This window comes from Diplotaxodon limnothrissa, linkage group LG12, assembly GCF_057381915.1.
Source record: "Diplotaxodon limnothrissa isolate DT_005_m linkage group LG12, D_limnothrissa_male_GT1.1, whole genome shotgun sequence".
In the NCBI taxonomy this organism is placed as follows: domain Eukaryota; kingdom Metazoa; phylum Chordata; class Actinopteri; order Cichliformes; family Cichlidae; genus Diplotaxodon; species Diplotaxodon limnothrissa.
The window spans coordinates 115,070-141,946 of record NC_140607.1 but is presented as its reverse complement, the minus strand read 5'-3'; the positions used below and the strand labels follow the sequence as shown (position 1 = coordinate 141,946).

At 38.4% G+C, this 26,877-nt stretch overlaps 2 protein-coding genes across 2 annotated transcripts; both read left to right on the top strand.

Annotated features, from left to right (window-relative positions):
- LOC146620606 (regulator of telomere elongation helicase 1-like) lies at positions 1-21,479 on the top strand. Its single transcript, XM_085367680.1, has 29 exons — positions 1-102; positions 1,361-1,550; positions 2,410-2,503; positions 3,007-3,088; positions 4,497-4,557; positions 5,188-5,263; positions 6,603-6,687; positions 6,854-6,919; positions 7,662-7,818; positions 8,106-8,144; positions 8,234-8,306; positions 8,476-8,573; positions 8,702-8,757; positions 8,999-9,070; positions 9,272-9,353; positions 9,542-9,674; positions 11,088-11,201; positions 11,755-11,795; positions 12,302-12,387; positions 13,180-13,257; positions 13,408-13,485; positions 14,680-14,826; positions 14,958-15,073; positions 15,257-15,380; positions 15,861-16,026; positions 16,310-16,449; positions 18,074-18,284; positions 19,350-19,487; positions 21,361-21,479. Exons 1-29 carry the CDS (start codon positions 1-3, stop codon positions 21,477-21,479), a joined length of 3,024 nt encoding a protein of 1,007 aa, XP_085223806.1.
- A 2,059-nt stretch (positions 21,480-23,538) lies between these two features.
- On the top strand, positions 23,539-24,448 carry LOC146620605 (nanos homolog 2-like). The gene has a single exon (XM_085367741.1). It carries the CDS (start codon positions 23,539-23,541, stop codon positions 24,037-24,039), a length of 501 nt encoding a protein of 166 aa, XP_085223867.1. The 3' UTR covers positions 24,040-24,448.
- The last annotated feature ends 2,429 nt before the right edge of the window (positions 24,449-26,877 follow it).

The following is a 26,877-nucleotide window of genomic DNA, read 5'->3' as shown; positions in this document are numbered from 1 at the left end:
ATGCCTTCGCTGACTCTTAGGGGAGTGACAGTGAATTTCCCCTTTTCTCCGTATGAATCTCAGAAGGCATACATGAACAAAGTAATCGAATGTCTTCAGGAGGTAAGAATCGACTGTCATGTGTATGTCTGTTGATGGAAATGGGGGCAATACCGAGTAGTCATGGCTGCTGGGCTTTGGAGTTGACACATTTCTTGCAAGTATCAGCTCGTCTCACAGCTGCTATCCAGGCTAGATGACTTCTTTTGGTAACATCTGATACACGAGCTCCCTCATGATGCTTCCAGGTGGGGAAATAATAAAAATAGAGCCGATTTTCCAGCTTATTCCCTTCCCGATCGTGCGATTTAACAACCAACAACACATTAAGTGCGAGCCATTGCTGATGCTTTCGCTCCTTCAGCCCTTTGTTTGGCCTGCTAAAATGGCACTTCGGCAGTCACACCCCCTCCCGTGACATCACGCTCCAAAGCCCCATGAAGCCACCATGCTTACCATTTGCCGAAAGACAAGCCGTCTGACGTCTGCTTGTCCAAAATGTAGCTTCACATAATATAATGATAATAATGGGGAAAAAAACATATGACAAAAGAGGCTTCATGTCATTGACCTGTCCTTAGAATTTCTTTACAGTTTCTATGTAATACAATAAATAGCACTCTGCTGACTTGTCTTGGGTTTACCCTGGCTCTTGACAGCTGACAAACAGCTCAAATACCCCCGATGTTTAATCAAGAACTGATTTAAAAATCTGCCTTTTCATGTGTATGAATGATTACAATGTTTTTCAATCATAAAATATTTGCTCTGGCAGTGAAAGCTTACTGAACCTGAACCATCCTTATGTTAGGCTCCCGAGACAGTTTTGCACTAAACATGTGGTTGTGTACTCTCTCTGATAGTTTTTTTCTACTTCTCACCACACTACACATCTGGCCAAAGGTCTGATCAGTTTATGCAATTGCAAGGTGTATATCCACATATCAGCCACAAGTCACAAGAATTTCTACTTCTACAGTGCTGGTCAGAGTTTGATCAAACTTGTACACAATTGTCACCTAATGGATCTTGACACACGCTGTGCTGTTTTATTTATTTATTTATTTTTCACCTTACCTTTTAACTGATCTGTGCAGATATCTGCCCTTTTATGAACCTGATCTGCTAGATATTTCTTTCTGCTAAAAGGGAGATCTTTCTCCACAATGCCAAATCTTTGCTCATAAAAGCGTAGTCTAATACCTGGAAGTCTCTAATATTTTAATGTTGTTACCATCACAATTTGTGTTTTTGGGTTTTCTCCGTTTGTTTTTTATTTTATTTTATTTGATGTATATCTTTACCTGTCTGGTTATTTCAGAAAGTCAATGGGGTTCTGGAGAGCCCAACAGGCACAGGTAAGACTTTGTGCCTGCTGTGTGCCACCCTGGCCTGGAGGGAGAACTTCAAGGACACCATGTCTACCTGTATGATGGCAGAGAGGCTGGGCCAGGAGATGTTTCCAAACACACCTATGTCTTCCTGGGGGACAGCTGACGGTAACAAACCATGTATGTTTGTATCATCTGCAAATCAAGAGTCATTTGTAATTTTACTTGTCAAAGAAGAATAACAGATACATATACAAAAACGCAAAGGATATAAGCTACGAAGACATGCTGTGTGCTTACATCGCTATGCAATAGAAAATGAGCTAGCACTGATTTCTTTATATTTTGATAAATGGTAAATTGACTGCTTCTTCTATAGTGCTTTTCTACTCTTTTTGAGCACTCAAACCACTTTATATTTTGTTAGGAAAATAGGATTTAACGATTCACTCAAACATGTAATGTTTCCAAACATACATGGAAATATTCTACATATTTCAAGACAGCATTTGTACTACTCTAACAAGGTTGTAAGTCAATATTTGGTAGGATGTCCTTCTTCCATTCCCTGTCAAGATGGGTTGTCATCCCCATGTTTCAGCTATGCATTCAAATCGTACAAAGAATGTTTGAGATGTAGGAGGCTGCTCAGCTTGGTGTTCAGGGGCTCCATGAGGTGGTAGCACAGCTAATAGCTGTGGCAGGTGCTCAGTCTCTCGCTTTGGGAAAACAGCTGTTGTAGAAATGTCAATCTGGACAGAAGGCTGATATAGAAGTTTAGAATATACATCATGTTGCAACTTTTGCATATTTATTGCTCAGCTGTTTAATCTGTTCAAACTGTATTGTCTGTGTTCTTTTGGATCATTGCATAAATTCTCAAATTTCTTCAAAGACAGATTTGCGCATATACACTGTTAGTAAATGAGGCCCAATATCCCAGAAGTTTGACTTGATGGTATACTATGTTAAAAAGTGTTCAGTTAATTTTTTTCAGCAACGTATAAAGCCCTAATTGTCTTTTCTTATTGTTGTCAAGCCTACTACACTGATGTCCCCAAGATCATATATGCAACGAGGACACATTCTCAGCTTACACAGGTTATTAATGAGTTAAAGAACACTTCATACAGGTAAGCATTTCTAACTTTTTGATCATGCATGATTGTCTGAATGACAGCTATTCACAATATAAAACAACATTTCTAATAGGTTTTGTGATCATGGTGTAATGAGGACACCAAACCCCTACTGTTAGTATATACTAGGGAGATACAAATTTTAATTACCAGGTTTACAGTATACATTTTAGTATAGCTGAATTTGATCCTGGAATGGTACAATAGCTACCGTTTTTATTTTGTTTTGTTGTGTAATGAGTTCAGTTTCACAAAAAAACACTCAGGCCTGATAACTGAAACCTAATAACAGAATGTATCTGACAAAGTTTAACAGGCTAAAAGATCTCAAAAAGCAACACACAAGTCCCAATTAACCAAATACTACTGGTGCTTTAAAGGGTTATTACATAAGCTATAATCATTTTGAAGTCTTACTGAGTGCAGCACCTTTTGTCTGTTCTGGTTTTTTTGGCTATTTGTGGTAAACCAGTTCTCCCATGTCTCTTTCGATTCAGCCCAAAGGTGTGTGTGATGGGCTCAAGAGAGCAGTTGTGTATTAACCAGGACGTCATGTGTCAGAAGAGCAACCACGTCAAAGTAAGTTATAAAGGCAATATTAGAGATATAAATATAATGGGATGTTTTAACTGCTATGTCTAATGAATTGTTTTAAACACAAAACAGTGAATTTCTTCAAGCTCACTGCTGAAAAAAAGGAGGAAAATCTACTTAAAGTTTGACTACATTCACAAAGAACAAAAATCAGTTGTGCCAACTGTATTCTATTGGACTTCCACTCGAAACAGTAACTTCATCCTTGTTCTGGTCAGCCGCCAACAGTAGCATTATAAAATCAGTTCTCCACCTGCTGCAGGTTCTGGTTGGTGTGGTGCCTTCAGTGTGCATTAGATCTCAGGAACACAAGCACTACTATCGCCCGCTCTAGTTCAAGACGGTGGAGCTTTATTATATCTGAGAGCAAGATGAATTCCTCATTTTTGTGGAAGCAGCTCAATGAAACCAACGGCCACCACACCAGCCCCTTTACATGAATTCCAAATCCTGCTCCTCACATACAAGGTCTTAAATAATCAGGCCCCATCTTATCTTAATGACCTTGTAGTACCATATCACCCTATTAGAGCACTTCGCTCTCGCTCTGCAGGCCTACTTGTTGTTCCTACAGTATTTAAAAGTAGAATGGGAGGCAGAGCCTTCAGTTTTCAGGCCCCTCTTCTGTGGAACCAGCTTCCAGTTTGGATTCAGGAGACGGAGACTATGATCATGCTTAAAACCTTCCTCTTTTCTAAAGCGTATAGTGAGGGCTGGATCAAGTGACCCTGAATCCTCCCTTAGTTATGCTGCAATAGGTGTCTACTGCTTCTACATTTTAAATATTTACAACATTACATCATGACAATTTTCTAATTTTGGTGGGCTCAGGCCATTTGCTAGTAGTTGTCTTTCTACTGCGTGCCAATAGTGCCTCTACCAACTTGTTATACTTGTTCAGTGTCAAACAGGGAAACCTATCCAGGGTAAATTTTCTCAGAGTTTAAAGTAGGCTACTCCTCCACATTCAAACGAGCCAGTTGAGGTGGTTTGGGCATCTTACAAGACCTCACCAGCATGTCAAAAAATAGTTATTACATCTGCAACAAGAGTGTCTCAACCGTGTTTTTCACGTAACAGTCACATGAAGATTCACCTTCCAAGGCCTCCCCCCGCAGGCCCTCTCAGTCCCAAAGGTCAGAGACGGGTCTCCTCTTCTCCAGTGATTTATGGTGCCTGGGTGTGCCAGTCTACATATAACTTGCAATACCTAACTGTGTGTGGAATAAAGCATAAAAGACATATGTGACGCTATCCTTTCTAATGTCTGTATGTGTACTATTAAAAATGAGCCAATGAGCTAGCTGGTGGAAAAAAAATGATAAGTAACGGGTTATGGGTAGATAGTTAGTGATTTTTGTCTTATTGTGGAATCAATTTTTTTGTTTTTCAGGTTCATATGTGCAGAGGAAAAGTTTCCACCAGGTCATGTGTCTACTACAAAAAACTTGAAGGTAATGGTCTAACAGAGTGACTATATCCGTGTAGCATAATAGTCTAGAAAAGCATGTAATTTACCTTTTTTGTTTGTGTTGTACAGACTACATATATCATTCAAATATTATATTATTCAACACTAATAACTTTCTATGTATCGCACAACCTTGGCCTCACGTACTACTGTGAGGAAGTTTGAAGTCCAGGAATGTCCAAAATGTGGATATTAATGAAATGTCTACTGCCTGCTTTTAGTGGCTGTAAAAATTTGAATGAAAATTGTTATGTTGAGAATGTGGTCCATGCATTTGTTACTTCGAGGATAGCAAATTATAATAACTTGTTATGACGCCGTTCTATAACTTATATAAAAATCCCCCATTTGATAGAAAACAGGAAACTTGACACGTGTCATTTTTATACATCTCTCTGTAAATTTTTATCTGCACATATGAATTTGGTTTCTTGTGTATAAAGGACTACTTGTGTTTATATCTGTCTTGCTATAAGAGCTGTGTAACCATCCCAAATTTCTAATTTCTGGGAATATAAAGGTTTAATCTATTCTATTCTATTCCATCAGTGATTTATAGCAATTTATCTTATAAATACTCAATCTTAAGCTTGATCTTCTTTTTTTCTTCTAGAAAAGAGCACTGATAGAGACTTTGTTAGTTCTATCCTTGATGTGGAGGATTTGGTCCAATTTGGCAACAAGCAGAGGTGTGTAATTGATGTGTTCTTTTTTTTTGTAAATTTCTGTTTCACTAATAAGTCTCTGTTCTGCACTTTCTTACTTTGGTAAGAAATAATCAGCATTGGCAGGTGGGTATGTCTCTGTGTGACACCAAAGTATTGTCTTAATAGTAGCTAATGAATCAAATAGTATTTTATTAATCAGTCACTTGATTAGTAGTATCCTCTTTACTTCAGTATAAGATGCTATTTAGCGCTGTCCAGCAAAACCCTTTAAAACTGTAGCCAGTGTGAAACCCCTGTAGGTAATCTATAGATGGGTCACAACTTAAAGTTAAGCTGAACTCTTGATTGGAACAGTGAGGTGACCCAATAAATATGTTACAAAATAGAGGCATTTCATTATAGTGGGTGGAGTGGGTTAAGTGACTTGCAAAATGAATGGGGCTTAACAGATATTTGGTGTTAACCGTTTAGGAATTGCAGCCATTTTTAATGCATCGTCCTCTATTTTTAGCAGTTTAAAAGTAGTTGGATAACTGACTGATAGACAGTTTCATGGCCAGGTAAGGACTGGTCTTTCATCATTTCATGACAAATTAAGCAGAAAAAAGATCTAGAGTTGATCAAAGTGTTGAATTTGTATTTTGTATCAGTTCACTAAAACTTTCAATACAAGGACCAAAGTCATATCAATACAATTGAAGGAGAAACATCATAATGCTGAAAAAACCCAAAGAAATCCATCAGAGGTCGAAAACAAAAATAAATAAGAGTGGTCAAATCAACAATCTAAAAGTACCTGGGTGTACCATAGCCGAAATAATAAAATGGCCACTGACACCTTATATAGGCTACTGATATCAGGACATACGGTGTCCTCACAGTTTATAGAGATCTTCACCCAAACTCCAGCACCCCAACCAATAGAAAGAGGCAAGGTGATTAGTGAGTTCAGGATGAAACCCTCAGCATCCATGAAGACACTAGCAAGATGGGCCACCCGAGATGAGCTGCTTGGGTGACTCAAATACATGATAAGGAATTGTCATGCACAATCCCTCTAGCACACGCACCATTGACATGGCAACTAGCAAAGGCTGGCTTAAAGGACAGCACAGAGGCTCTGATTGTGGCACCACAACAATAGGCCCTAAGCACCACTTCAATAAAGCCAGGAGTCAACCATAGCGCACAGGACCGAAACTGCAGAGTGTGCAATGGCTCCCCGGAGACTATCCAACACACAGTAGCAGGATGTAAGATGTTATATAGGCCTGGCTACACTTAGACCCAGCTATCAGGATGGGTCTGTTTTTGTTTGAAGTTCATGTATTTGATTTCGGATTTGCACATTTTTCCACAGAGTCTGTCCTTACTACCTCTCTCGTTCACTGAAACAAGAAGCAGATGTCATTTTTATGCCATACAACTACCTGCTAGATCCAAAGGTGAGCTCAGTCATCCATCCTCATTACATCTCAGGATGATATATGTGACCATAATTCAGCATTGAAAGAGACTTTAGTGTTATGATTGGCACTGTCATTTCCAATTTCCATGAATCCTAATATTCAACTGCCACTCTCTCGCTCTCTCCGTCTTTCCATTCCACAGAGCCGTAAGGCACTCAGTATCGACCTGAATGGAGCTGTGGTTATCTTTGACGAGGCTCACAATGTGGTATGGTTATATCTTTCCTTTGTTAAATGTATTCACTAAGTAAACTAAATTAAAGCTTCGAAGACCAGAAGTGACCCACTACTAAGGCTTTCAAATTCATTTTAACTTGTATGCCACATAGAGCCTAAATAAAGACCGCTGGGCTGCTCAAACCCTAAGCACATATTAAAACAAATGCTTCCAGATTTTCCTTTTGTTTTAGTGTAGAGAAATACAAGTACATGCACAAATTCACATTAATGAACTATCCTTTTGCAAGCCAGATATTGAACAGCATAGCTTCACAAAAAAATGCATTTTTTAATAAATCCCATGTCATTACTGTGCATTACAAGTGATTGATTACAGTAGATCTACAATTTCACAAAATGCTCAGTGTACAGTATTTAAACATGAACAAATATTTTCTTTTATTAATTAAAGAACCTAAAAAACATAAATTCAAACTCCTGTATGAAATGTACTCTTGGGCATACTAAAGTACTAATGTCATCATCATGCCATAATAGTTGAAGTGAAATGTATTAAAATTTCCAGTTACTTAAGCTTTACAAACAATTTGTAATAAATAAAACACAATGTGGTGCGATCACTATTATTTATAGGCTGATACATATTCCATTTTCAAACATGAAGAGAACGTTTGCAGACCTTTCAATTTGGGGTAGCAATGTTTATATTATATTAGATTAGATAAAACTTTATTAATCCCTCCGGGAAATTTTACTTCTTTTATTTGCAGGAAAAGACATGTGAAGAATCAACATCATTTGATCTCACTCCCTACGATGTAGCCTCAGCCATTAATGCTGTGGACAGGCTGCTTGTGGAGCAGTCTAAAGAAATCAGCCACAGAGACTCTGTGAATGTAGACTTTCATGGAGAAACCTCCGCTTCTGGTAAGAAAACCTACTTGTCTCAATTTCTCAGGTTATATACATGTTTCTAAAAGAGTTTTCCATGGAATATAGTATAGTTATGTATAAATTTCATGGCATTTTGGGCTACTTGTATACTTGTATAAGTTTGGATTTACTTCTACCTTTTAAGTCTTCACTAACTTTATTAGCCTTAGTTTAGCCTTGGCCTTATTAAATTATTAATAGTAATAATTTTTTGTTGTTTTGTAAAGCAAGTAAAGGATTGTCAGCTGCACGTCTTTTAATATTTTCTTTTTTTGTTTTAGGTTTCAAATTAGGTTTGTCCACCATTGCAAAAATCAAACGTAAGTATTTATTAAAGTATTGCGGAGTCAGTCGTCCTGTTGGTTTGTGACAAGAGTTAATTTTCAAAACTTATTTTCTGCTTTAACAGAGATACTACTGGATCTGGAAGCTGCCATTGATGCCTATGATCCAAGTGATCAAGGCATTACCAAACCTGGAATGTAGGTGACAGCATGGTAGAACAAATAAAGTGTGGTCATAGAATGTCTCTGTAGTTAGTACCTTAACCGTAGTGCGGGTTCTCACTTAAAGCTGCTGAGAGAATGATTCTGAATCTTAACTGTTATAATAAACCTAATAAGCACTGCATGTCTCTATGTTGTGTCTTAGCTTCATCTATGAGGTGTTCGAAAAAGCTAATCTGACCTTCAGCAGCAAGACAGCAGTCTATGAAGCTCTGGAGCACATCATTGGATACCTGGCACAACGTAAGGCATCATATTTTGGCTTAGACACATTATCACATCATTTATCATTTGTAACATTGGCTAGTTTTATTATACCGATCAGTGCAACTAATTAACAAATGACCTGTTTGATGCATGTTTCTCCTCAGAGCCAGGAATATTTCTCAATACTAGTGGACTCCAGAAGCTTTCTGATATCATACAGGTACACTTTGTATGGCTATTAAAGAATTTGGTCAATATTAAACTTTTTTTGGGGGGGGGGATTTTTGTCTTTTTGAGTGAAAATTAATATGCATTGGTCCCATATTATTTGTGTGGCCTAACAGATTTGATTGAGGACAGTCAATAAAATTATAGAATTCATTACTCTTCGTTGTATAAAGAGTAGTTATTTAATCACCTTGTGGCATGTTTGAAGGTTCCCCTTTGTTTTGTTATTTTAGCTGGTATTTTGTGGTGAACCGTCAGAAAAGGAGAAACTACACCAGATGGAAACCAACACGGCTCATTTCAAGGTGTGTTCATTAAGTCAATGGAATTTTTTTTTTTTTTTTTTTTTTGGGGGGGGGGGGATACAATTCGTGTTCATATTGGAACCAGCTAAAAGTAGCATATCTTTGCCACAACTATCACCATTGTTCCGGTATATTAAATTTAAAAAGAAATCTTGGAAATTAAATAACTAATTATGAGCTTCTGTCATTTGTTCGGCTCAGGTTCATATCCATCGGGACACCAGCATTCACTCAAAAAAACATAGTGTTGATATGTGGGCTTCAGGTTCATCAAAAAAGCAAGGTAACGGTGCACAACCTGATGCATTGTTGTGTTACATGGATCCACATTGACAGAATGAATTTTATTAATACCATTTATATATTTCCGCTAGAGTGTGAACCCTGTTAAAAGTTATAGTTTCAATCGTTATTAGTGTATGAAAGATTCGTACTACAGGTAAATGTGATGTGTTTCTCTGGAAATTGCAGGAAATATTCTGAGTTACTGGTGCTTCTCTCCGGCCTTCAGTATGCAAGATCTGGTGAATCAAGGCATTCGCTGCATCATTCTGACAAGTGGTACCCTATCGCCCCTGTCTTCTTTCACATCTGAGATGAGAATGTAAGTTAGCTGTCACTCTGACTGCCCTGCTGCACAATTACATTTTTCCCACACCAGCTTGAGTAGCAACTACTTTAAAATAAAAAAAAATAAAAAAAACAATCACCTTTATACCTGTTTAGTCTGAACATTGAACAGAAGAATTAAACCCTTTCTACAGTGAACTGCTGTTTGATGTAGAAACTGTTCACTATCTCATAATTTAAATCTTCTGTTCATTATTTGATTTTTCTAGCAATTGAACGATGCTCAACATAAAAGTTAATGATTCATTTTATAGCCAGGAGAACTTGTTTGACATGGTCTATGAATAAATCAGAATGATTCTGACAATACACAGATCTATGTAATCCTCTAACAATTTGTTAGCATCCAAAGGCATTGTCATCTCTGCTATATACAGTGTAGTATATAGCGAGACAAGACGATGAGGCTCCAATTCCATGCAGTGCAAATGACTAACAATAAATATAAGAAGAGTAAGAAACAAATACACACTTTATGACTAAAGTAAAAGGATCAATAACAATTTAAATTTACAAGTTACAGTTGAAAGAGTTAAATTGACCTTGATGGTCAAAGGAGCTTGCAAAGGAAAGCGTCTGGACTTCTTTAAGTTGCTTGAAGACGTTTCACCTCTCATCCGAGAAGCTTCTTCAGTTCTAAGGTCAAATGGTGGAGAGTCCCAGATATAAACCTAGTGGGAGTTTCCCCCCACAGAGGGACAAAAGGACCCCCTGATGATCCTCTAGTCGCCTGAGCCAAGGTGGGAAACTGGGTGTGGGTCCCAATCAGCCAGAGTTTCGGGTGTGTTCATTGTGAAACCTGGCCCCACCTTATCATGCGAATTCCTGAGGTCAGATGGCCCAGGATGTGAGTGGGCGTTAAGGCGTCTGGGAAGGATCTCAAAACTGGATTATAGATGGCAGAGAGTTGGTGTCGTAAACCCCGCCTCTGTTCAAAGATGGTCGCTCACAGTGGACATAGATGGCTTCTTTCACTCCTCTTTCAAACCATCTGTCCTCTCTGTCCAAAATGTGAACATTGGCATCCTCGAAAGAGAATGCCAATTGACCTTGATGTTATTTAAAGTGACGAGTGTAGCAGCTTGTAAATATGGGCAGGATTCTTGAGAGTGGAGTTAGTCAGTATGACACATGCCGATGAATTTGCGGCATTTTATCTTTACATTTTCAAAAAATTCTGTCTAATACATCTAACATATATGGTTTTCTGTAAGTGTAATGCTTTTTGAAAATGTTGTAACCTCCAATTTTTCTGTCCTTCACTGAATAGAAATTCATCATGAAGTATCATATGAAGTAGCATTACTACTAAACTTTTGTTTGCTGCATGGACAGCGGGGTAAACCTAAAACTTGATCACAGTGAGTTTCTGCTCCTCCTCTTACAGAGAATTCCCAGTATGTCTGGAGAACAGCCATGTGATTGAGCGCGACCAGATCTTTGTGGGCGTCATTGCACAAGGCCCAGATGGAGTGCCCTTAAGTTCAGCGTTTGATCGAAGGTCAGTATTCTTTTTTTAGCATATGATTACTTTCTAACAGGTCACTTTGGAAATTTGCAGTTGTTTGAAATGAAATATGTTTTGCCATATGCCTAAATACAAATTAAGGTGCATGGCAAAACTTATAATTTGCTCATTTATTTGCTAGTTTTTCTGACTTCTGGAGTCAATTATCGTTGTGTAACGATATTTTTTTCTCATGTTTTGATTTATTATAAAGTCAAGTTAAATCCTTTTATGTGTATGTAAGACTTTAGTTAATTTTTATATAATACTAATTCAAGAAAACAGTCTTTTCTATGCACTTTGTATTGCAAGATAAGTATTAGAAAGAACACCCCACCAATCATACTGTTTTATATTCTGCACTCCAGATGGATTGAGTGCGTTAAAATATTTTTCATGTTAATTGTGAGGACTGCCTTAACGCGTTTAAGCCTGTTAACGCCAGATTAACGTGTGAACGCTGACAGAACTAATATATACCTACATTGGTTCTGACTGTGAAGTTTTTACTTGATTGCTAAACTCAAACTTTAAATTTCTGTCACAGGTTTGTTCCTGAAAACATGGCATCTTTAGGCAACACTGTTGGTAAGATCACAATATACAGTATTGAAATTGTTTGGTTTTGCTGTTTCTAAGGAGATTTTTTTTTCTTACTGACATCAGCAACACTGTTAACTTAATGCTCTGATCTTCATGGTTATTTCATATTGCTTATTATCTTTTTCATTAAGTGATGACGTACCTGAACCCAGTTTCCGGGCCCAAACTACTCTGCATTTATTGAGGCTGTTGTGTTTTTAACACATTTTAAGGCTTTTATCTTGTTCTATTCAATCTGAACAAGCCCATTTTAAAAAAAAAAAGTTAGCGTCCATCCTTCGGCTGTATGTTGTAATGTTTTTTTTTTAGAAATCTCTCGATCAGAACATGGCGTACTATGTTTAGGTGGAAACTAGCAAGCTAACTCTCTGCTAACTTTTAACTCTGTTAAATTTCATAAATTCTATTTTCACAGATGCCTGGATTTTAAACTTAATTGTTACCTTGGTTTTGATTGTGATACAGTTTTGTAACCTGTGTTCTTTTCTCAGCCAACCTGAGTCGTCTGGTTCCTCATGGACTCTTAGTATTTTTCCCTTCCTTTCCTTCAATGGAAAAAACATTGGAATTCTGGAGGGTAAGTGTAATTCAGCAGAATCACCTGTGGAAAACCATAAGGGTTTGGGTTTTTTTTTTTTTTTTTTTTAGCTTTTCTAGTCACTTTTATGTTTTGTGTTCTCTTTCTCCATGAATTATATTTTGTATTGTCTAGCAAATTAGAAATACATTTAATGGAAATTTAATATACAGACAACTCTGCTATTGTTTCCAGTGGATGATGGGCCATGCAGACGAGCTTTTGCAACAGTCGTATACGGATCGAATGGCCCGGAGCAATGGGCCAGACACCCTTCTCAAAGTCCACAAAACTTCTCAAAGTTTTGTGGACTTCTAACTATACCCTTACGTTCACGTGGTCTGTCCAGCATTCTCCCTGGTAACCCTGTCCCGGGTAGTAGGAACTGTTCCTTTGACGTTCTATTACCAGGGGCCTTTTAAATCGCTCTTTGTGTGGCCCCTCAACCAGGACCAGTTTGCCATGGGTGACCCTACCACGGGGCAAATAGCCCCCTCACAATTTAGCCTCTGGGATACCTGGGACATACAAACCCCTCCACAACGATAAGCTGGTGGGGCGGGGAGCCATCAGGGTGCGTAAGGGTACAGTGTGCATATTTTAAAAAATAGTAAAGATATCAAAATATAAATGTAATAATTAAAAGTAAAAAGCCTTTTAACCAGTATGAACTCATTTCTTTCTTTCTTTCTTTTTAAGTGAGGTACTCCACAGTCAATTTAATCATTTATAACAATCTAAGATGTTACTGTATAAAGTAATTTCCTGCGTGTGTATATGTGTTATCACCAGGCTACTGGACATGCAAACCGCATTGAGAAGTTAAAGCCCATGTTTGTTGAACCTACAGAGAAGGGCACCTTTAATGAAGTTAGTATTTATTTATATTTTAGGTGTCTTATCACTCGGCTGTGAACCCCTCTTTAAACATTTCACATCTGAAGAAATATCCTAAGCTTTTTATAGTTATAAAAATCTAAAGATTTGAAAGAAATTGAGCTTCTTTCTGTCTATTCCTAGGTCATTGATGGTTATTACACCAAAGTCAATGATCCCCGATCCAAAGGAGGAGCCTTCTTTGGTGTGTGTCGAGGGAAGGTGAGGAGGCTGTCCATGGACTCTGCAAAAGTCCTACAATGTTTTCTGTTGTCATGTTTCAGCTCCAACTTTTGCTGTATAGTGTGGGTATACAGTTGTGATCAGAAGTTTACATACAATCATCATGATCATGAATGTTCGTACAAATCATCCATCTGTACCATACTTGATAGTTGGTGCAGTGTTGTTAGGTGTTAAGCCCTCACTTTTACTCGTCCAAACACACCTTGTAATTGTGGACAACAACTCGATCATTGTTTTTCTCGGTCCAAAAAACTGTTCTCCAGAAATCATTTGGCTTATCTATGTGGACACCTGCAAATGTTGTAGTTGTTGATATCCTAGAGTCCCCCCCTTCAGAGCATGGTAAAGTAGTGAGTCATTTGAATATCTTGTATTTAATTGAAGTTGTTTGAACTAATGATCTTGGAATTGCAGTTCAGAATGGTTCCAAGAGACCTTCCCAATTTACATAAACTGAGTTCCTTGGACTTTCATGTTGTTCTGAATATTTGTCCTTTTTATGCTTGCAAAGAGAAACTTCCAGCTGTAATAAATCACAATCACTGATGAGTTTAATGGCCTTGACCTCATCAATTTGAAAGACAAAGACCTTATGAAAGATTTAAGTGGATGTCTGTTGATATTTGAGTTTATTATATGCCTTTGACCCTGTGCGATTAATATAAAATCTCAATTAATTTAAAGTAGTGCATCCAATAATGTTCAAGTCATAATAGATGAATGCTGTAAAACCATTTCAACCTGGAAAAAGAGCAGTTGAAAGAAATCATTAGAAGCCCAAAATAATCATGACATTCATACCCATGATGAGTGTTCATAAACTTCTGATCACAATTGTATATGATATTCAAAGGACATGTCATATCTTTGGTACCCTTGTCCTCTTGTGTCAACATCAGGCAATTTTTTTTCTTTTGTTTACAAGTGTATTACCATACAATGTTTTGGGAATGACTGTTCATTTTTGTGACATGAATATCTCTCTTTGTTAACCGTTTTATGCTGTTTTTCCATTTTGCAACCTACCTCTTTTTCTATGATGGCTGTGACTAATTGGATAAACATTTAAGAAAACGTAGATATGGAGTTAGGATTCTCTTTCATTTTAATGTAGGGTTACACAAAAACTTTCTCTCAAAGCTGCTATGTAATTATATCTTCTTGTCTTAGGCGAGCGAGGGTCTGGATTTTGCAGACATGTTTGGTCGGGGTGTCATCATTACTGGCCTTCCTTTCCCTCCAAAAAAAGACCCTCGCGTTGTCCTGAAAATGCAATTTTTGGATGAGATGAATCAAAAGAATTCTGTAGGGCAAAAGGTGAAAGAAAATCAACAAAATTAACTATTGAGGTACACTAAAGGATTGCTTGGTCGTATAACGGTAGTTGGATTTCTGTGTGTGTTTTTGTGTGTGTGTGTGTGTGTGTGTGTGTGTATGTGTGTGAACAGTACTTATCAGGGCAAGACTGGTACAGACAGCAGGCTTTCAGAGCTGTGAATCAGGCCATTGGTAGAGTGATTCGTCACAAGGAAGACTATGGAGCGATCTTCTTGTGTGATCAGAGGTCAGATATAGACCACGTTTACTTAATTAAGTAACATCATACAAGAGGGAACATTCTCCACTATACCAGACAGTGTCTCCGAAGCTTCACATTTAAAAAATTCTCAATTAAGTGCTTAGTTCACCTTATTAATTGAAAATGTAAAAAAGTATTCTTAAACTAAAATGAAAAGTTTCCCAACAGATTTAAAAATGCTGATACCCGGGCCATGCTTCCATCATGGGTGAGGTCTTATGTGCGCCTCTATGACACCTTTGGCAATGTCGTCCGTGATGTCTCTCAGTTCTTCAGGACTGCACAAAAAATGGTGGGTAGTCGCACCTGCACAGTTCATACAATGCTGCAAATTCTTTCATTATTCAGTTTTGTTAAGGAACCAGCTAATAGTACTGTTGGTAATCCGGATTTGTGGGTAGGTTTTTTAAGCTCTGAAAAGATAGGAAACTTGAGTTGTGATTTAAAACAAAAAAAATCCAGAGTAGTTAAAAATGTGAATATTTACCTTGAGTATTTTCATTAATGTCTATGGCACTATTTATCTCGCCAAAATATACTTTTAATGAACTTTGATTTCTAGTTTTTTCTGCCAGTTTTTTTATAATAAAGTTAGAGTTATGGGTTTTTGTAACACCGTGCCAACCTTTGTTGTCGGATTCTTTTAATAATAAATATCGGCTAACATATCATATCATTGCATGTGCAGTAAAATGTGTAGACGCTTTTATGAAAGTTGTTTGCAGGTCAGTTGGTCAGCTTCTACTGACAGTGTGTGCATTAAACATTTAAGAGGCCTGTGGTTGGGAAGAAGGCTCCAGCACACAACCACGAGACTGAGTGTTCACGAGACACTCAGTCCTCCAGTTCCACTTCTCGCCGCTACTTGCAAACTTCTCACACCCAGAAGGCCAAGGTGTTGGACACATACCTTCCCAGCTTGAAGAGGAGGAGACTCAGTTAGTACAATGGATGTGGTTTGATGTTTTGCTATGTTTCGTTTTAGCATATTAAAGATCAAGGTGTGCTTTTGCTATACCAGATATATTTCACTAGAATGTCTTTACAATTCATTGAGTTTAAATGGAGAAAAACTACATTAGAAACAATGAGTTCAATAATAAATGGTATAAATTGAAGTGACTAAAAGCCAGTTAAACCGAAACCTACAGAAATGCAAATATTAGTTTTAAAATGTACAGCTGCCCCAATGTGAGTCCTTGATTATTTTTTTGTGATCAGATGAGAAGAATGGAGCCAATGACATGGCCAATTTCCTTAATCAGTATGAGGTGCTGCACAATAACAGGAGACCACTCAACTTGCTGGATGCTTTGGAGCAAGCCAGCAATACCATTGAAGAGGACATGCGAGAGCAAAAGGTAGATCATTTTCTGACATTGTCACAGTGTAAGAAGTACTAATTCACATCATGAGTAACAGACAAAGTGTGTGAGTAATTGTGTGTGTGTGTGTCTGTGTGTATGTGTGAGGGGGGATTACTATAGATTTTGAAGAGGATGAAAATTGGAAAGGCAGTTGGTACAAATGACATACCTGTGGAGGTATGGAGATGTATAGGAGGGAGAGCAGTGAAAATTTAACCAGATTGTTTAACATAGTCTTGGAAAGTGAGAGTATCGCTCAGAGAAGAAGGATATTGGTACAGTTATTTAGGATGTGCAGAACTATAGTAACTACAGCAGGATAAAGTAGATGAGATATACCAGCAGCTAAGGAAGATATATATTCTTGGTGCATATATACCAATGTGTTTCAGGTATGCTAAGGCACGAAAACTAGATTTGTTTTTTGCATTGAGTGTTAACAGAGAAGTATGCCAGTATGGTATAACGTTATAACCATTTTCCTAATATTGTGTTGGTTGTCCTTACTTTCCGAAACAGTCCAAAAGACCTCTGAAGGTCGTCTGGGTTATCTGGCACCAATATGTTTGCAGCCAGAGTTGTGTTCCTCAAAACATTTTTGAACGTATTTTACATTATCTTGCTTAGCCATCATGGAATACTATTTCCATGAAAGGGTGTGCATGATCTGCAACAATGTTTATGCAAAATTTACATCTCAAAGTAACATCCAAGTAATGATCATCTTCTACTGTGGCTCCATTGAAAGTGTGCTCACATGCTGCATCTGTTTATGGTTCTCTAGCTGCACCATGCCACACAAAAAGGCATTTGAGAGGGTCATTAATATGACCCAAAAAAATAATTCAATTCTAATTACCTATTATTGGCAGTGGACAGGGCTTAGCATGATCACCCTGACTGGTCTGAAGCTATGTAGCCCCATACTTATATGTGATCCACTCTGTATTCTGACAGATTTCTATCAGAATCAACCAAGACTTTTTTAGCAGTTTTAGCCACAGTCGCTTTTTTTGATTAGTACACATAGGCCAGTTTTTACTCATTAGTGAGCCTTGGCCACCCATGACCCTGTCGCTGGTTCACACACTTTCTTTCTTGAACCACTTTTGATAGATACTGACCATTGCAAACTGGAAATTAATATAAACCAAGACAGGTACCATGATGAAGAGAGAATCAATCTTCTTCACTTCAGCTGTTAGGGTTCATAATGTTAAGCCTAATCTGGTATATAGAGAAGGTCAGAAGTATTCGCATTGTGTCTTTTTGGACCTCACATGGTAGCATGCCAAGAAAGGAAATATGGTACTGCAGAAATAAGTCAGAGTAAGAGCCAGATACATGAGTAGGTGTGCAGTAGGAATGACAGATGGGGATCTGATCTGGGCCACTTTTGTTTGCAGTACTAATGGTTGACAGATGAGGTCAGGCAGTAGTCTCCATGGACTGTGATGTTCTCAGACAACATTGTGAATTGTAGTGAGAGATGTAAGCACGTGGAAGACAGTCTTGAGAGCTGGAAGTATACTTAGTTTTTGATTGATTTCTGTACTTGTAAAATAGTGGTAAAAAAGTTTATGCTGCTCAGATTTTGTTTCTTCTAATGTCATTGAAGAAGCTGGGTGTCCCTGAGGATTTGTCTCAAGAACGTAAACCCAGCAGGGCTAAGACATTCCTGGCGGACATGAAGAAGTCCCTGAGTGAGGTCTGCTGTCACCGCATCATACGGGCGCTGCACACCTACAAAAAGACTGATGACCTGAATCACCTGCTGACTGAAACCGCATTTTTAGGCAAAGACACTAATACTCAGAATCTCCTACATGGTAAATCTTCTGCTGTCATAAATTAATAGCTGCAAAAATACCTCACTTGGTTAACACTGAGACTTTAAGAATGACAATATACTCACTGGAGGCATGAGAGTACGCTCTCTCACCTACATCTATGAAGTATACCTGCTTTGCACAGGTCTGAACTCGGAACACGTTTTCTAGATTTACGAGTAGTTCATATTACTCTCTAGGTAAAATGTGTCTAACCAATTCACTTATTTACAAATCCATTAAAGTCATTATCTTTTTTTCAACTCTTTCGAATTGAATGAAATATTTTAAATTATTATTTTTTTAATATTAATTTGTTTATTTAAAATCTCACGCCAGCAAAATAGTTGAAATATGTGCAGAATGCATTGACTTATTGAAACAAGCAGGGATTTTGATTTTCAACTTGGTCATGCACAGTACAAAATTGTAAAAGTTGTGTTTTGTCCAAATGGTAAAGATGAAATGAGCTTTAATTCAAGATAGAGAGAGAACTCTTTATTGTAATTGCACATTCATACCTATCACAATAGTAAAACAAAATAGAAAAATTTCCCACGTCGGCACTACAAACCAGGATAATTGTTAACATGGATTGTTTTTAATAACTGGGTAAAAATCTCTTGCAGTCAGTGATTTCCTAAATTGTCCCATCAACATCACCATATTTAATTTCAGCCTTCATACATGTTGACCATGGCTTGCCCACCTCAACTTGGATGAACTGGCATGTTTGGATACAGTGCAGATCATAGTTGGTCAATATGAATTTCCACTCTTTTCTTAAATTGATTTCTCTACCATAATATGTATACGTAATGAAACTATGTACTGTGGATAGGATCATTGCGTTCTTTGTAGTTTGCCCAGTTTTTCACAATAGCTTAGGAACCCCTCAACCAATGTTACTTTTAAAAAACTGAATATATCTGTATTCATTATCAGACATTTACACAATACTAATAACAATGTCAAAGTCATAATTTCGCACCAATATAACAGTGTGTTAGTGGAATATTGCTAAAACAGTTTGTAGTTGATTGCTATTGCTGCCTTGTGTCACAGGCCTCTACCACTTTGTTCGCCCACACCACAAAAAGAGGTTTGATGAAAATTGCCAGAAGATGGCAAGGCAGGGCTGTGGATACAAACCTGATCACACTCTGTCCAAGGATAGGAAGAATACAGTAATGCTGCAGAACGGTAAGAAACATTATCTGATATTTACTTAGTGCTCTTGTGCGAACAGATCAAGTTAAATTTTAGTTAAATGCCTGCTGTGGATGTCATATTATAGTTTGTGGTGTATCTACTCACAGACAAGTCCAAGTAGTTTGGAGATGACATTTGGGTGGAAGATGTCAGACTGGCGTATCACCTCTTCCAGGATGTCTCCTATTCCAGCAGAGAAGATGACTTGTCATTTGAGGACAACTTTACAAAAATGTTTTCAACGTTCAATAAAATAAACCAGCCATTCAGTGACTCCCGTACCTCAGCTTGGCTTCAGAGTTGTGTTCTTATGAACGTATGTATGTATATGTGGACAGTGATTGTGGAGAAGTGTTCTGGCAAATTGGAAAGACAATTAAAATTACAAAAAGCCAAACAGACAAAAGCTGTCTTGGAATCAACATTCAAAACATGATCACTACTGTATAAAAAAAAAGGTCCATAAATTACAAATGAATATGTTGCTTAACTGTAAACTGTAATCTCAGGTAACAAGGCAATTCAAGTGGCTTTTATTTTAATTTCAACCATGTATAGTGTTACAGTACAGAGTGAAGTGAGACAGCGTTCCTCTGAGACCCTGGTGCTACATACGACATATAACGGACAAACACAGGACTACTAACATCAGTCATAGTAAATGTTCTGTAAGAAAGATTGCCAACTCTAACTACATAAACCTGTAGTGGACATTTCAGTTAAGTAATTATATAATCTACACATTAAGGCCACTATTCAGCATCAACATGGACTGTCAACTTACAACATGAAGCATGTAGAGGTGAGCACTATTGCTGTTTTTCTAGCAATTTATATAGATCCAGCCAAGTGCTGCCTTTTGGTGGTTGCATTGTGCATAAGCAGCATGACCCTATAGAAAACAAGACGAAAGGAAAGCTTTGTACAATGTCATCACTCTGAGATGGACATCAAAAGTTTCCACGAGGACTCTGTGCCTCCCTGGACTACTTCAACCACAAAAACAAGAAGGGCTGGAGATGTGTCAAACCTCAACATATTAACCAAAGGAAGAGCAGGGAAAGAAGAACTAAGTAAAATCACAGGGGGACCCTGAGAGCTTCAAAAGACCAATCCCTGGCGCTCTGATCAAGATTCCTGTGGATGCAACTCATCAGGGAATGGCAACGAGGAAGAGGAGAGGGGAGGCCTGTGGGAGTAGCATAGTGAGAACAACCACACATCTGCCAACTGAGTCAGCACTGCAGGATTGATCAGAATGACACAGAATGGCCCTGTCACAAGCCTATTTAGATATGCTTGAAAACAGACTTTGGGGGGACATGTGATACCACTGACTACTCCCCAGCTTTTTCCAACTTGGATGTTGTATGTGGAGTTTGTTGCTTTTTTCTCCTCTATCTCTCTCCACGTTTATATACATTATTTTAATCGTGTGTGTTTTGGTCTGCCTCTGTAATGTGAGTGTCAGCCCAGTGATGCTCCAATTCAAAGTGACATTGCTTTGGCAATGACTCCATCTAATGGTTAAATTTCTGAACTGCAGGCTCAGTAAGTAAGTAAGTAAGTAAGTAAGTAAACTTAATTTATTAAGCGCTTTTCACAGACAGACATTCACAAAGCGCTGTACACAAATATTAAAATAAACAATAAAATCAATAGACATTATATACAATGTAAAAGATCAAATGTAATTAGTGTAAAAAATATAAAATGTAGATCAACAAAAGGCTTGTTTGAACAGAAGAGTTTTTAACTGTTTTTTAAAAGAATCCACAGAGTCAAGCAAACGTAGTGGTAGTGGTAAACTGTTCCACAGCCTTGGTGCAACAGACTGAAAGGCTCTGTCCCCTTTTGTCTTCAGTCGTGTACGGGGAACAACTAAGAGACTCTGAGTCTGTGAGCGGAGATGACGAGCAGCAGTGTATTTTAAAAGAAGCTTGGATAAGTAATCTGGAGCCGTTTAGTGCTCTGTATGTTTAAACAAGAATTTTAAAGCGAATTCTAAACTCTATTGGGAGCCAATGTAAAGAATATAAGATGGGAGTGATGTGAACACGCTTGGTAGAGCGAGTTAGTAGTCTGGCTGCTGCGTTTTGTATTGTCTGGAGGCGAGAGAGAGATGATTTATCCAAGCTAGTAAACAGGGAATTACAGTAATCTAAGTGTGATGACACAAATGCATGAATGAGTTTCAGTCACAAAAACGCAATATTTTGACCATTACTGAGCTTACACTTGAGAATACTATTTGACCTTTGTGACCTTTTGTACTCCTATTGATATATGTTATATTGTACAAATAGTTCATTAAACACACATTTTCTCAATTTGATGACAAAACAAACAAACTGGGAAATAATTATTGGCTTTATTTGTCACACCGTGACTGTGGCTGTGGTCTGTGGCAAATTTTCATCTTCACCACTGTACGTGGAGTCTAGCAGTTATCTTTGTGAAAAACAAAGGATCTTGCGGTGCTTGCGGGCAAAATTGGTGCTTGAGGGCACTTCTGAACTCCTTTCAGGCTCTTTTACTCGGTCTTGTCTCACTAGGGTGGGCTGTTATGCAGTGAAAGCAGGTGGGAAGATGTGAGGGACACTTCTTCAAAGAATTTGTTTTCAAAAAAATATTTATCACTTTACACAATATTTATCACTAAGCAAATGTCTACGTGACTTTTGACATGAAACTCTTGTATGATAAACAACTTACAGCTTCCTCTTACTGTAAGAACATGCAGATTTAGAAAAAGGGGAACCTCAGCTCTGAATTCTTAGAATAACTCTGTTGTATTTGTACACACACACACACACACACACACACACAGACACACAGAGAAGTATAAATAAAGCACACACACAGTGATGAGACGCAGGTCTTGCGTCCATGACTGCCCTCGCGAGTTAAAGACAGCTGCAGTGTTTGTGTTTTCTAACTCAGGTGTCTCAGCTGAAGAACTGCGGGGTGATTTTAAGAAATCCCCTGTCAATTGGTTATGAGCAAAAATTGTTTCTATAAAATAAAAATTAAAAAAACACAAAAAAAACCCCAGTTTTAACCGTAACGTGAAGTACACATTTTATTATTTTTTTCCTTTTAGTGAAAGGAAACAGCCGTCGCCGGTATGCTAGTGCGCACGCTCCACCCCCTCCTACGCCTCTTTTCCCCCCTTCTTTTTGCTTTGTGAATAAACAGAAATGTGACTTTTGCTTCATAAACAGTTTGACAAACAAGTGGTGCCTGCAGGGTGTATATTCATGGTATAACCGGCATAAACACAGCCTCACTTCGTGTGTGATTGTGCAGGAAATACAACTGTGCGCTCAGCTTCGAAAAAGGACCGCATCTATCCATTTATCCTCATCTCACCTCTATGTATGTGCTCTCTTTGAGCGCAGGTGCGGCTCTTTGCTGTGACACATCTCTAATGTAGTCTAGACGCTCCGGCGCCAGGGGTCATCGGGTGACACACACACACACACACAAACAACAAGTAACACAACATGGACCATGAACTCTGCGTGACTCAACTATACCAAGACAGTTCACCTATTACGAGCCTTTAAAGTAAGCTTATTGCTAAATAGTCTTGATATTTAATCAACAGGTAAGGTAACACCTGATTCTGTTCACATGGACTGAGTTTTTTCAGTGCTAAATAGTCTGCACATCCCGGCTCTTATTATTTATTTTGCTGCGTTATTTTGCAAAATTATCTAATCTAAAAATAAACTACATAAATGAGTGCGATGCAATATTTTGCTCTTGGTGTTTTCAGTCCTTTATGTCCATCTTATGTGTCCTTTTTTTCTGTTATCAATCAACCAACCGATCATTCGATTAAAGGCCTGTCAACGGGCTTCGTAAAGGTTCTTTTAAGGTCACCAGAAAGCTACATAAAAGACTGCACCTGCACCTGCACCAAAGTTCTTTTTTTTTTCTCTCTATCTCCGAACATTGTTGCATTTTAAAACCTTCTTCAGTGAGCTATAAATATGAGGCGCTCCAAACACACTCTCAGTTTTACTTCTGCCAAAAAATGACCACAATGCCGAGACAACTGGAGGTCCAGAACTCGATCCTCACTGGTGGGGACAGCTTTAACATGTGGCACGACTACATGAATCTGAGCCAAGTGTTCGAGAAACTGTGCAGCAACCGTGAGGTTGATAACCGAGACACCGAGCGTCCAAAGAAGGGACAAGCGCCCCCTTGGAGTAAGGTCCACACTTCCACTCGGGGGAAGAAATCCTCCAAAAACTCATCACAGTCCAGTCCGACCAGCAGCGCGTCGGACACCAGCAGCAGCGCCTCATCCTCGGACTACTGCCGCTTATGCAAGCAGAACGGGGAGACTCCGAGGGTGTACCTATCTCACAAGCTCAAATCAGACGACGGGATAGTTTTCTGCCCCGTCCTCCGGAACTACACTTGCCCGATCTGCGAAGCCACCGGTGACAGCGCTCACACACGCAAGTACTGCCCGCAGATGAAGTGCGAGGCTGCTGGGAGGATGCAGACGGTAGGCAAGTTCTGGTAGCTGCTGAAAACTGAAGCTGCGAGAAACTGTACATATTTACCGAACTGTTTGGGGTATGTGTTCGTGTTGGCAGAGACCGTTTCAGTTCCAAAGACTGTTTCAAGTTTGACTGTCAAACACTCCGCTGCAGTCTGCAGCAAGGAGCTCTCATCCAGCACATCTGTGGAGCCCCGAGCCGGGGTGAGCGCTCTCAAACCTCGGTAAAAATTAAACTCTTTAAAGTCCTCGAGTGTTTATTGTTGTTGTTATTGTTGTTGTTGTTGTTTAATATGATACAATTTCGGGGGTACTTCATAGGTCACAAGTGAAACACTAAAGTGGCTAACCTTTCTGTGGAATTAAATAGATTTCTAAAAATGTGCCCATAGTGTCAGTGCGCGAGTCTTTTAGTTAAAATGCAAATGCTATATTATCCCTCATGTCAGACAGATTATTCGACAAAAACGTCAGTATTTTGTCTTTTTTTTTTTTTTTTTTTTTTTTTTTGGTATTATAGAAAATTTTTAACTCACATGCAACTCTTCCACTTGAAGTTACAGATGTACCTGAACTCACCAGAGAACATGCGTCATAAAAAAATAATTAAATTAAATTAAAAGTAACACTTCAAGGCAAAAGTGAAACGATTATGTGAAGTGAGAAATTGAATTAAGGTTCAATAGTTTTAGTTTCAAAATAGAGGGGCTGGGGAAATACAGTATACAAGGTCAAAACAGAGTTTGTACAAGTTTGTACAAAGACAGCTGCAGTGTTTGTGTTTTCTAACTCAGGTGTCTCAGCTGAAGAACTGCGGGGTGATTTTAAGAAATCCCCTGTCAATTGGTTATGAGCAAAAATTGTTTCTATAAAATAAAAATTAAAAAAACACAAAAAAACCCCCAGTTTTAACCGTAACGTGAAGTACACATTTTATTATTTTTTTCCTTTTAGTGAAAGGAAACAGCCGTCGCCGGTATGCTAGTGCGCACGCTCCACCCCCTCCTACGCCTCTTTTCCCCCCTTCTTTTTGCTTTGTGAATAAACAGAAATGTGACTTTTGCTTCATAAACAGTTTGACAAACAAGTGGTGCCTGCAGGGTGTATATTCATGGTATAACCGGCATAAACACAGCCTCACTTCGTGTGTGATTGTGCAGGAAATACAACTGTGCGCTCAGCTTCGAAAAAGGACCGCATCTATCCATTTATCCTCATCTCACCTCTATGTATGTGCTCTCTTTGAGCGCAGGTGCGGCTCTTTGCTGTGACACATCTCTAATGTAGTCTAGACGCTCCGGCGCCAGGGGTCATCGGGTGACACACACACACACACACAAACAACAAGTAACACAACATGGACCATGAACTCTGCGTGACTCAACTATACCAAGACAGTTCACCTATTACGAGCCTTTAAAGTAAGCTTATTGCTAAATAGTCTTGATATTTAATCAACAGGTAAGGTAACACCTGATTCTGTTCACATGGACGGAGTTTTTTCAGTGCTAAATAGTCTGCACATCCCGGCTCTTATTATTTATTTTGCTGCGTTATTTTGCAAAATTATCTAATCTAAAAATAAACTACATAAATGAGTGCGATGCAATATTTTGCTCTTGGTGTTTTCAGTCCTTTATGTCCATCTTATGTGTCCTTTTTTTCTGTTATCAATCAACCAACCGATCATTCGATTAAAGGCCTGTCAACGGGCTTCGTAAAGGTTCTTTTAAGGTCACCAGAAAGCTACATAAAGACTGCACCTGCACCTGCACCAAAGTTCTTTTTTTTTTCTCTCTATCTCCGAACATTGTTGCATTTTAAAACCTTCTTCAGTGAGCTATAAATAGGTCACAAGTGAAACACTAAAGTGGCTAACCTTTCTGTGGAATTAAATAGATTTCTAAAAATGTGCCCATAGTGTCAGTACAGGATTGTGAACATCGCAACGCAAAGTTTTTGATTTCTCTCAAAACATATATTTCTTTTCATGTTGAACAGATAATATCTTTAATTTGAGTCAAAGTGATTTGCACTTGAACACGCCCACCAGAAATAGACCGGGACCCATTTTTATTCTGCATGGCTGCTGGAAACATCATGTCACATCTTTGATTAATTTCATCTGAAAATAAACGTAAGTAAAGCCAAGTGTGTTACAAAAGCTTTTATAATTTGTATTGCCAAAATCGCAGAAAATAACCCCATTTAAGCTGGGTCGACAGCCACCCCTAATTTTTGCATGATTGTAGCTGCTAGCTATAAGCTAGCTAGCTATCCTGCGCAACGTTAGAACTGGTTACCAGAAACCGACCATCACAGTCGGGAATACAAGTTAGTATACTGGTAAAAAACGGCTTTTTGCCTAACTAGCTAGCGTTACCACGATGCATCGGTGGTGGATAAAGCTAGCTAGCATAAGTTCATAGTTCATAACATTCATAGTATAACTCCGTGCTCCGCTTCGTTTGAATTTTTCTGGTGAGCTCGCGGTTTCTAGACACAAGCTTGTGTTTGTGCGCGCACGTTTGTCTCTCTTCATATAAATATCTGTGTGTTATGTGTGTGTACACCGAGCGCAAAAGATAATTATTAATGTGCATGATTTAGAGACAGAAATAACAAGCCAGCATATAAGATCAATGACATAAGACTAATTCCTTCAATTGACTTTCAGGCGCAGCTCGGAAAAATGTGCATTTTCTGAAGAAATTTTAATTTTAACAGCAAAAAATTGACCCTATGCCAAACTTAGTCGCTAATGGCTGGTCTGTAGACTGTTTGGTATGTCATGTTACGTATTTCTTGGTTTTTCTATGTAATGTGTTTTATAGAGAAGTAACATTATTCTTTTTTTTCTGT